Here is an 11,840-nt window from a genome sequence, read left to right as displayed (position 1 = left end):
CCATGCATTTTATAGCCTAGACCCCCAATACAGTAAATATTACAAAAACAGCACAAACCTCACTTAATCTTATTTCTTTGGCAAGGTCCTTGATAAGTTGTGCTGGTTTGAAGTTTTCTGGTAGTTCATCTTCATGCTCTGCTAAAGCCTAAAACACAACAAAGCCAAACTGCTGTTTCTGTGCATGTTTTCTTCAAAAACAAAAACAAAAAAACCCTCTTGAAGTGACTCATCCATTTTTTTCCTATGTATTGAAATCAATCTTGACTGCATTAGATGTTCAAATAAGAAAAACCTTTTCTTTTCCCCCCTGTTCTGGATGTTACTCTAAGTGTTCCAACAGATCAACAAAGTCAATAATCTTTTTTTCAGACATTATTGCATTTTCACAACTGCAACATTACTTTGCTCACCCCTAGCTCTCCCAATCCCTTCTCTTTGGCATCTTAGAACTGGATGTTTTGCAATGGACATGTTATTTGTTCCAGAACTTCCTCTCTGCTCCAGCAACTGACAAACACAGAATATTAATCCAGGCTGCTTCTCCTACCTGTTTTTTAGTCCACGACCTGAAAGCACCATTGAGAATCTTTGCTCCTTGAAGGAGATGAGCAGGAGGTTGTTGTCCAGCTTTATGCAAACCTAAGCAGAGAAATAACCCAGTGTCATTCAACCCCTGAGAGCTACAGTTGTTTACAGTAAGCATTTAATGTGAAAACTGCAACTGGGAAAGCTGAAGTTAACTCTTTGAGTTAACTCAAATGAATCCCTGCTACAACCTGATGGTAATAAGCAATACTTCTACTGTATTGGTATATACAATACCATACACAATTGGTATACCAATACTTCTACTGTATTCTCCCAGATCCAGCTGAGCCTTCCCACCCTGTGCTCCTGTCAGTTCAGGCTACATTGGCAGGGCTTTGGCTCCCCCCGCTCCCATTCCCAAGCTAACTTCCATGGGCACCCATCCCAGGCTCTGGGAATAAAAAGGAGCCATCAGTGGTCCTGTGACTCTGACTGAATTCTGAAAAAGCACCTTGTGGATTAATGATATACATTTTTCTTGTTATAGAAGGATCTGGTGGGTGTCTCTGGACACATTTCATAGTAGGAGAAACGGAGGCAAAGAGCAAAGCAAGGCCGAATCTGTAAAGAACATTTACACATGGATGTTTGGATCAACTCTGCAGGAATCGGATTTGGAAGCGTTTGAACTGCATAGAAAACTTGGGTTTAATTCCCAGTGCTCCTGCTGGCCACGTGCCTGATGCTCCTGTGGCCCCTGCCCACGAGACCTGCCCTCGTACTCCAGCCAGGACCCGTGGGGTGCAGGGAGAGGGGAGGGCTGCTCTGCGCCTCGGGCTGACCGAGCCCGCGGCTCACTCGGCTGAAACAGGGAGTGAATCCAGACTGACAGGCAACTCGAATCTAAAGTGAACTTTACATCATTTGGTAAAGCAGTTTAAAGCTTCCCTTAGGCACAGTAAGAGGGACAGCTCGAGTCCCCCCCAGAGCGTGATGGCAGGAGGTTCAGGGTGAGCTGGGCCAGAGCAGCATGTTCTGCTGGTATGCTCAGAGCAGTTTTCAAACACTAACAAGACCAGTTTGGGCCACCTGTTCACCCTTTATGTGGACATCAGCATAAATTCAGGGTAACCTTCCTCAGACCCCAAAGCTGAGCCATCAAGGCAGAAAAGGAAATGCAGTTTTACCTTTGAATTTCTCTAGTAGATGCTTCCCCATATACCAACACGCCGTTTCAAAGTTTGGAAACTGGGTCAGGCTGACAATTTTCAATCGCCTTTCTACTTCATATGCCCTGCAAGACAAAGCCACAGGAACCTGAGCATCTCAGAGTATGAGTGTGTCCCAGAAGTCCCAGGGTCACTTTGCAGTGTGTCCCCTCTGTGTCCTGCTGCCAAGTAGGCTGGCGTCAGGCCAAAAGCAAAACATGACAGCACTAGTAAAATACTGAGATACAGATGTATGATGGTTTTATTGCATTATTTACCCAGAGTTAGTAAAGAACTGCTTGCATTGTCTGACACTGGGCAGAGAGCCCAGCTGAGCAGGTCGGGGCTTATCCAGCAATGAATGGCAGGTGCCAGGGTAAAACTCCAGGCAGTTTGCAACAGTTCTTCCCTCAGGATGTGGCCACATCAAGCCAGGCACCTCAGGTATCCTCCCGTGCACTGTGTAACAGCTGTAAGGACAGCTCAGGAGAGATTAGCACGAGGGAACACAGCCAGAGGGGACAAAGGCAGGTGCACCATCCAAAACTGCCCAAGAGCTACACCGAAGTTACCATCAATGATTCGTTATTACTGATTTATTAAAAACTGAGCCTCTACACAACTTTGGATTTTAAAGGAAGATTACCTCATCTGCATTTCCACGCTCAGACTGTGTAGAAAATGTCCTGCAAAGGCCAGGCAGTCTACTGGTGTTAGAGTTGCATAAATCCAACCTAAAAGATAAAGAAGAGTCCTCAAGACAAAATCTTGAATGCCAGTACCACAGATTTTAATCCCAACATGATGTCTGTACTTCACTGAGCACCTTACTCCCTAGGTACTTGCACAGCCCAGCCCCAGAACCACACACACTTCGAACAAAGCTGCCTCTGGTCCCTTCCTTGTTTTGCTACATAATGGCAGCTGCTTTCCTGTCTCCACAAAACCCTGTAACAGCTCCTGACATGTGCTTTATCACAGTGTCAGAATCAGGTGTTTTCCAAACACGTATTTTCATACAAAAATCTACTCAAGTTAGTGACTCTCTATAAATTGCTCTGTGTTTGTTCCACCATCTGCTCCACAGATGGTCATAAAAGAAACACCTACTTTCCACTTCTTACACTCAAGGTAAAATTCAAGTGTGTAAATGTTTGGTGCAAGAATCTATTCACACACTGTGGGTCACTACCAGTGCTCCTGAGCACTGGTTGCTGTCACTGCCGGCACTCAGATTAAGGCTCAGGGGGGCTCTGCTTCATTTAAATGCACACAGAGGGACAGAAAGTCCCTGCCCCAGTTTCAACAGGTAACAGAGAGGGCTGGAAACAGCAATGCAAATGAGGAAATTATTGTCCATGGTGAGAGGAAGGTGAGGGAGACGGGCTGGAGCAGAATTGTGTTCATTTCAAGCCCTCCACTATTTTCTGATTAACTCACTGTCCTCATGGAGATCCTCCCAGGAACCAAGAAAAACAAAATGCACCATCCCCAATATCCAGTGAAAGCCTGAGTCTATCAACTAACCCATAAAAATCTGTGACACCAAGGTCTTTGGCTCCATGTGCAACAATAAACGCATGTTCACACTCGTGCAGGCACCTGTAGTTCCTGAGTGTCACGGGATTATTGTCTGTGACAAGGATTTGGGGGTGCCGTGGTCAGAATGCAAATTCATTCAATGTAAACTGTCTGCTGGATGTCAGAAAGCACCAATGTCATGGTGAATATGGAAAGAGAACTCATGAGTTACAAAAACCCAGCTAGACCCTGAGTGGAACACTCTACCTATTTGTTTTACTTTTAAAAGGCTGCTAAAATACTAATAGAAAGCAGTAAAAGTTCTGCTTTGTTTTGTTTTGTTTGTAAGCACATGAAATAAAACCTCTACTGAGAATTAGACTTCGTACTTTGTCAGAGAAAGTTGTCAAATCCCAGCCCTCTGGCGTTTTGGATGTGCTACTCTAAAGGATGAGGAAAGCCTCCTGCCCCAGCCTGCTCACCTGATGGGATGAAGAGTGTCTGGCCTTGTTTAACGGTGCATTTGTAGCATTTATCTACTTGGTCTGCAAAAAACATCTCACTGTGATTTGCTGCTGACTGCCAGCGTTCATACAGAGAAATATTTGCAGAGGCTGGTTTGATGAGATAAAAGATCTTTTCTCCCTGAATTAGAAATATAAAATTAGCAACGAGCAGCCAAACCAAACAACACTGCACTGGCACACACACATAGAGACACACACACACAAATATTTATCTAAGTATACATGTAACGTGTATTTGGGCAGTATTTAAATCAAATTAATTAGTCAGCTTTGTACAGAAGGGCTGAAATAATTAAATCACAGCTGGCCACATCTGCTCAGATTTGTGGGAGTGATGGTAAAAATGGTTTACGGTGCCAGGCTCCATCACACTGCAAACACAGGACGTGGTGTCTTTAAGGCCTGGGGTGATGTATGTGCAGAAGGCACTAAACAAATATTAAAATCCTAATAGAGAGAAAATACACAGAGGACTTCCATGCTCCAAGTGCTTCCTCACTCAGGAGACCCTGGCACTGCTGGGAGTGCACCCACAAGAGCAGTTAAGGCTCAGATACAACAGGACAATGACCAAAAAACCTGAGAGCTGAATTTTGGAGAGAATTTTATGATGATCTTTGTGTATAAAACTGAGTTTGGTACTAGATACACCCAAAAGCCAGACTCCCTCACCTTCAGCACGTGGTACCAGGCAGAAGCCCCCCCAGAGTCTATGTGGAAGTCAGTGTAGCTGTCCTTCACACAGATCAGGCAGTACTTGGTCACTTTGGGCTTAGCCAGCAGAGCATCATCAGGCCAATAATTTTCCACCCAGGACAGTTTCTTAACGATATCAGGAGGCTCTACAAAGCTGGACATCCTTACAGAGAGAATGGAGAACAAACAGGCAGCTTTTAAAATGGAGCACAAGGACCCCGGTACAGCAAGAGGAGGGTGTGATTAACACTTGCATGGCAAACTGGAGCAGCTCCTCTCGTGGCAGTGGAACTGCTCTTCATTCACAAAATTGGGAAAAACTGTTTACAGACAGAGATTTTAGGGTTTTTAAGTGTGATGACTTAACAGCAATCCTTTGCCTTCTTTCAGCAGTATCATCTATGATCAAATATTTTCTGTTTGTAGTTTTCCAGCCCCTGCCTCTTGCTGCGCAGGCTCAGGTACCAGCGCTCCTGTTACCACAGTCACCTTTCCAGCCCCCTTCAGAAGAGAAGGTGAAATGTGTGCCCTTTGACAGAAATCATCTGATAAACCTTAAAAATTAGCAACTTAAGCTTAATATTAATAAACCAAATAACAATAACATTAATGCTTATGGATAAATAAGTCTTGATCTGATGCTGAAAATCAGAGATCTTATTTAGATTGACTAAATTATATTAAAAACTCAGAAGAAGGAAAAAGTCTAATTTGGGTTGATACTGTGAATATATTTAAAATTCAAAATTTATTATATATATTTCCATAATTCATATGAATGAATCTATTTATTTACATTAGGAACATACTCTTACTGGATATGTATCTAAATTTATACAAATTGTTATCTTCATTCACATTGAACATATGTTCCTATTTATTTATTTATATCATTCATATGTTATGTTTTTATCAAATATATAACATATACTATAGTCACAGCTAAGACAATGCAGTGGCATGACAACCAGCTATTAAGTGTTTCATCCCAGAATGTGCTAAATTTTAGATTCAAATAGTTCAAAATTTGGGCTGATAGTGCAGGAGGTGAGATTCACTGCTAGACACTCTGAAATACCACATCAGTAAGAGTCTCTGCACTTCAAACTGATACTAAATGCTCCCACATGTCATCTGTGCTCAGTGTCAAGCCCTGATGACAACAGCTCCATTTCCATGGCACGGAAGATGGAGCTGTGCATTCAATTAAACTGTCACTGTCTATGCTAAGAAATAAAATATTTGCTATTAATGTCTAGATTAGCAGTGTATGAACGACAGCTCCAGCAGTCCTTCAGGAGAAAAGACATCTCATTATTTGGGGATAATGGCAGAAAGCTGAAAAAATCTCTGCCGAGGATCCCGGTGGTCTCAAACCTGCCGTGGGTAGAGCTGCTCTCTGCAGCAGTGGGTGTGCGCCACTAAATCCCAGCTACAGGGATCAGGGGAATGCCTGGGAAAATGAGCTTGTCATTATCCACCAGCCTTCGTTTTTAAGCCTTCGTGCTGAAGCAGAATGCTCCCCAAAACAACCATTCTTTGTTTTTCTGCTGACATTCATTATTGCCCGTGTAGCATGTTCGTATGCAAAAGGATCCCTTCTGGATTCCCTTCTGGAAGCCTCAGCTACCCCAGAGGACTACAGGGCCTGTGAAAATGACCTGAACTGTTTTGATGATCCATATCTCATATGTGCCCCTGCCCACTGCTGCAAGGAAAGCACGGCTCAGTTATGGCAGCACAGCTACAGAGAGCACCAGGCAGTGCCCTCAGCACTGACATCAGCTAATCATGGAATCACAGGATGGTTTGGGCTGGAAGGGACCCTAAAGATCACCTCATTCCCATCTAGTCCATGGACAGGGACACCTTCCACTGTCCCAGGGTGCTCCAAGCCCCAATGTCCCACCTGGCCTTGAACACTGACAGGGATCCAGGGGCAGCCACAGCTGCTCTGGGCATCCTGTGCCAGGGCCTGCCCACCCTCACTGAGAGGATTTTCTTCCTAATATCCCTCTGATCTGCATCATCACCCCCAGCCTGCCATTGGGAAGTCAGCATCACCCTGACCCTGAGCTGCTGCCAGGCAGACCACAGGTTACCTGGCAAAAGCACTGAAACCAGAACTACAACACATGTTGTAGGATTACAGAATTATAACTAAATTCCAAAGTTATTCTCCTCAAAGGACACCCAGTGACATGTTACTCTACACCTAAAGTCAGAGCAACCAGAAGCTGCTACCCCATGGTTAAACAATGTTCCCTAAAGAAGAAAAGCACTGGGGAAGGCAGAGGCTGACCCAAGCCATGTATCCCAGATACAATGTGGGGTTCAGTAATTTAAAATTGTAATTTGTATGTAACTCTATGTAAGTAATAGTAATATAATTCAAAAGTAAACCCATAGTATAGTGTACAGCTATATTATTGCATAGATAAATGTTATATACAAAATAATACATTAAATACAAATTATAAATCAAAATAAATCTGTAGTAATTACTGTGCAGCAGGCTGGACCCTTACCTGGTGTCAGAGAACTCCAGGTTTGTGACATTTAAGACCCTTTTCCTGTTTGTGCTGTAGTAGTAATCCACAAACTCCTTGAGCTTCATCTTGCAATCTTTCTGCTTGGTGACATCAGTGACATCCACACTGCGCTCTGGCCCTGCACGTGAATTCAGTGAAGAAGAGAGGTTGATGGACAGCCTGCCTTGCCCCCTTTTCTATGCTTGGGGGTGAGGTAACCTGTCCAGAAACACCTCAATCTTCTGATTTTCTGACCTTTTCAGCCCTTGGACCCTCCCTGTTGCTTGTGTGTGTACCCACATAGACACACATGTGTGAAAGATGTGTATGTACATAAATACCCATCAAATGGTGCTTTTGCAGTCACATCCCTGGGAAAACCATTCCTTGGTATACTTTGGCTGTTACCTCTCAAGCAGAGCTGTGGAGAGCAGTGCAGGCTGGCTCAGCCTCACTGCCACCCTGCTACACACAACAAGAATGACTTAATTCCTAACTACAAGCTCCCACTACATAACAAACACCAAAACCAGCACAGCTCACGGCACAGACAATATTTTACAATTTATTTTACAATTTTCTATACAACTAATTATTTCTAAAAAGCAGCTGAGCTCCGAGCAGTCCAATGCCAGTACCCACCAACGTAGTTTTCGACGTCGCTGACGTAGAAGGTGGGGGCAGGCACAGCCAGGCCCAGCCCGTCCTTCTTGGGCACCAGGATGGGCTCTGCAAAGCCCTTCTCCTCCAGATACTCTGCTGTCAGCTGGCTGCCTGGCACTTTCACCACTATGTCTTCAGCACTGCAAAAACAAACACAGATTCAATGGTGAGGGGCTTCCACGCTGAGTTTGGAATGCTCTGCGCTTCACTGCTGAAAGGAGGGCACTATGAAAAAGGAATTGTATGCAAATTAGGTACATAAGCCAGAACCCCATCTATTCCAAAGCATGAAGGGCACAATAGAATCATGCAACATCAATCACTCAAGCCTCATGCTCCAACTACTGGGAAGTCTTAAAATAACATCTTTCAGTAAAAGACCGTTTTCCTCAGCTGTAGGATCAGTCGAGCTACCAGTGATCAATGCTAAAGGAATTAGTGTTAAACGTTTCACTCTAAAGAAGGTAAGATTAAAAACATTACCCAATCTCAAATAAACAGCCCTAGGAATGCTCTGCAAGTCATTTTAAAGCAGTCGAATAACGTGCTCAGGAAATATTCTGCAGATCCTTTTGAGTTGGCAGGGATACCTTCCACTGTCCCAGGTTGTTCCAGCCTGGCCTTGGACACTGCCAGGGATCCAGGGGCAGCCACAGCTGCTCTGGGCACCCTGTGCCAGGGCCTCCCCCCCCTCACAAGGAAGAATCAATTTAATTGTCATCACTGCCACTCTTGCCATTCTGGTGCTATTTTGGTATTAAACATTTTAGAGCAGAACAACACAAATTATATTTTTTGCCTCTTTGCTCTCTTTCGTGCTCCTTTTGACCTGAGACCCTCCCAAGCCCTCACTGGGGGTTGTTGTTCTCTGCCCTGTGCTGGGAGCCAGCAACGATGCTCCTGGTCCAAGCCCCCTTTCCCCCCCAGCACCCTCCGGGTGACGAGTGCCCAGGCCTGGCCTGCCACATCTGCACATCTCATTCGTTTGCTTTGGAGGACAAAATTTCTCCACAAGACTTCGTGTCCGAGGCCCGGATCTTGCAGGCATATCTTTGTGCTACAAACCCTTCTGTCTCAGGAGATTTCATTTGGCAGCAGGATTTTCTTATGCACGCAGTAATGAGAAACAAAGAGAAAAAACAGGGGGCTGTATTATTTATAACAATTTTGGAGTGACTCAGAGATCCTGTATGTGTGACTGAAGTCTCAGAGGCCACCTGAGGTTACTGAAATCAGTCTGCCTGGGCTATAAATCTTTTTTAAAATGAGCTGTGCAACCTGTCAAATTACAAATTACAAAAAAAAAAAATATATATATATATAAACAGCAAAGATATAAAACCTTGCAGGCCCCAATAAAAATAGCCAGGTGAGTAAAAATGCTGGATTCTGAGCTCAGCAAAACACATCCATAAAAGCTGCAAAACACCTTCCAGAATTATTGTCAGTTTTTACCTTCAGCCGAAGACTAGTATCTTAAATTAAATGTGAAATTAAATTCTCATAAAAAGGAAGAAGTTCTGTGTTTACTTTGCCACTCCCCAAGGATTCTTCTAAAATAATTAGTTATTAATAATTAAGGATTTATTTGGCTACAGCCTACATTGAAGAGCCAAAAGAAAATGATCGCTCTCGCAAATGGCTGTGGAGCAGCCTAATAACATGTGGGACATGTCACTTAACAATTAGCACCATTCATTACCCCAGTGAGAGAGCCTTTGTCACCCAGCAACTGAGCATGTCGTTGTTCTGTCCAAGATGGGGACAGACTTCAGCAAAGTCATTAGAATTTTGAGAACTGGAGAATTCTATGCAATAAGTGGGTTAGTTTCTTGTAAAAGTGGATGTTCTAGGAGCCAAACACACTCTGTATCAGCCTGGAGAAGAGAAGGCTCTGGGGAAATCTTAGAACCACTTTCAGTGCCTAAAGGGGGCTTATAAAAAACAGCAGGAGTGACTTTCTACAGAGGCAGATAGTGGTAGGACAAGGGAGAAGAGTTTTAAACTAGGAAAGATTTAGATTGGATGCTTAGAATCCAATGTTTGGAATCCCTGTGAGGATGGGCAGGCCCTGGCACAGGTTCCCAGAGCAGCTGGGGCTGCCCCTGGATCCCTGGCAGTGCCCAAGGCCAGGCTGGACACTGGGGCTTGGAGCACCCTGGGACAGTGGGAGGTGTCCCTGCCCATGGCAGTGGTGGTATGAAATGGGCCTTAAAGTCCCTCCCCACCCAGGCCATTCCATGATTCCATGATTCTTGCCTTCCCAAATCCTAGCATCTGTGGAAATCCACCGGAACTGGGCTCAGCTGAGCGATCCGAGTACAGCTGCACAAATGCAAAAAAAGGAAGAACCTGGGACATCTGCAACCAAACAGCACTGATTTAATCATCAGTACTGTGCAATGCCTGCAGCACAGCCCATCCCCAGCCTCACAGGACCCGGCAGTACCAGCACTGCCCCTGCGTCCCGTCCACACCCAAAACCCACCTGGGAAACGTCCGACTTCGAAGCTCTTTTATAAACACCTGGCTCCCGTTCTGTACAGGCTTGACCTCTGTTGTCTGGCCAGTATCATGCTTGTGCCAATTTCTTTTCTTTTTCACTGAAAATGAATGAATTGGACAGCTATGTTAAGTTGAAGATAATTATTGAGACATTGGCAAGAAGGACAAATCTTCACTTAATTTCTCACACGAGCAGAGTGGAGGGAACCCCCCCAATGGTGCCCTGCAGATTTTAATATTGCTCTCAATGCCCCATTAGACAATTGTGGTGCAGCTGAAGATGCGTTACAGAGTGAGCAGTGAGCGTTTGGGAGCACAAGGGCAGCAGTTGGGTAATTGCTGAGCTGCACAGCCTCACACAAACACCATCTCTGGACACCTTGGGCTCGCCACACTGACCCTCATCCTCGGCAGGAAACTCCCAGGAAGCCCCGTGGCACAGCCTGCAGAATGGATCTGTGCAAGTGCATTTGTCAGGAATTGCCTCAGCCTAAAGCTCTGTCCAGCAGTGCCAGATCTGACCATTGTTTGATGGGATTTTAGCTGTGCCCTGCACACAGCATGGACAGGGAAGGGGAGGGGAGGGAAGGGGAAGAGGGAGAGGGAGAGGGAGAGGGAGAGGGAGAGGGAGAGGGAGAGGGAGAGGGAGAGGAAAAGGAAAAGGAAAAGGAAAAGGAAAAGGAAAAGGAAAAGGAAAAGGAAAAGGAAAAGGAAAAGGAAAAGGAAAAGGAAAAGGAAAAGGAAAAGGAAAAGGAAAAGGAAAAGGAAAAGGAGTTAGTTGCTAGAATTGCAGGGAAGGGAATTTATTGCGGCTCAGACCTGCAGCTGATGACAGATTGAGGCCCCTTGACTGTGCTCCCAGTGAGGGATGGACACACAGGACAGTCCATCAGGGATAAAGGGCCAGCAGCAATGAGCACAGGTGAGTCAGTCAGGTTTCAGTGTGGTTTTACCCTGCCTCTGACAGCCGGATAACACAAAGCAAGAAAAACTGGTCCCGCTTTTTCCCTGAGTCAGCACTGTCTCCCTCAGCTGTTCCTGCTTCCACAGCGTGTCCAGAGAAACTCACTTTGGTAGGAAACTGGTTTTTTCCATATTTCTATCCTTTAAAGCCTCTGTTAATAGAATTTTCATATGTCACATAGTACTTTCATTTTCCACCCTTGTTTCACATCGTGAAACTCAGTATTTCACCCCAAGTCCAGACCTCTTATCAAAACAGCGAGGGAAGGCAGCAGATTCCCCACGGATGGCACCCACTCCTCACTCTTTGCATGCACACAGATCCACACACTTTTCCATTAGGAAAGGAATCTGGAGGCCAGAGCTATAATACATGAGATTTGGAAAGAGCAAACTTTGCTTTCCCGACCACAACCCTGGAATAACTCAAAGAAAGACGTCTCCCAGTGAGTCCATCCCAGGTTTTGCACAAAGCATGTTGGGTTTATTAGTTCCATGCAGGCTCCAGCCTAGCTGGAGATATTCATTAAAGCTGCTAGTTCTTTATCTTAATGACTCTCAGGCTTAGTGTATTAATTCAATGCTCCTGGTAACAAAGGAAACAAGCCTGGCTTGAATGCCAAACCTTCCTCCTCTCCCTCCCTTTCCAGCCTCCGCCTCCTCCCCCTCTCAGCACATCTGAATCAACACCACGA

At 45.0% G+C, this 11,840-nt stretch overlaps 1 protein-coding gene across 2 annotated transcripts in view; it reads right to left on the bottom strand.

Annotated features, from left to right (window-relative positions):
• Positions 1-11,840, bottom strand: part of PHF2 (PHD finger protein 2) — a 60,802-nt gene that overhangs the window by 16,881 nt on the left and 32,081 nt on the right. For both annotated transcript variants that reach the window (XM_069027827.1, XM_069027828.1), the window contains exons 3-11: positions 10,166-10,280; positions 7,657-7,817; positions 7,012-7,153; positions 4,460-4,646; positions 3,743-3,905; positions 2,386-2,473; positions 1,719-1,825; positions 551-642; positions 59-148 (exon numbers count right to left, since the gene is read on the bottom strand). In XM_069027827.1, coding sequence (XP_068883928.1) covers positions 59-148; positions 551-642; positions 1,719-1,825; positions 2,386-2,473; positions 3,743-3,905; positions 4,460-4,646; positions 7,012-7,153; positions 7,657-7,817; positions 10,166-10,280 — 1,145 coding nt within the window. The remainder of the gene's footprint in view (positions 1-58; positions 149-550; positions 643-1,718; positions 1,826-2,385; positions 2,474-3,742; positions 3,906-4,459; positions 4,647-7,011; positions 7,154-7,656; positions 7,818-10,165; positions 10,281-11,840) is intronic.

The sequence above is a fragment of the Aphelocoma coerulescens genome, chromosome 12, assembly GCF_041296385.1.
Source record: "Aphelocoma coerulescens isolate FSJ_1873_10779 chromosome 12, UR_Acoe_1.0, whole genome shotgun sequence".
NCBI lineage: Eukaryota > Metazoa > Chordata > Aves > Passeriformes > Corvidae > Aphelocoma > Aphelocoma coerulescens.
The sequence above is the reverse complement of the archived record's forward strand: the minus strand, read 5'-3'. Positions and strand labels throughout refer to the sequence as shown.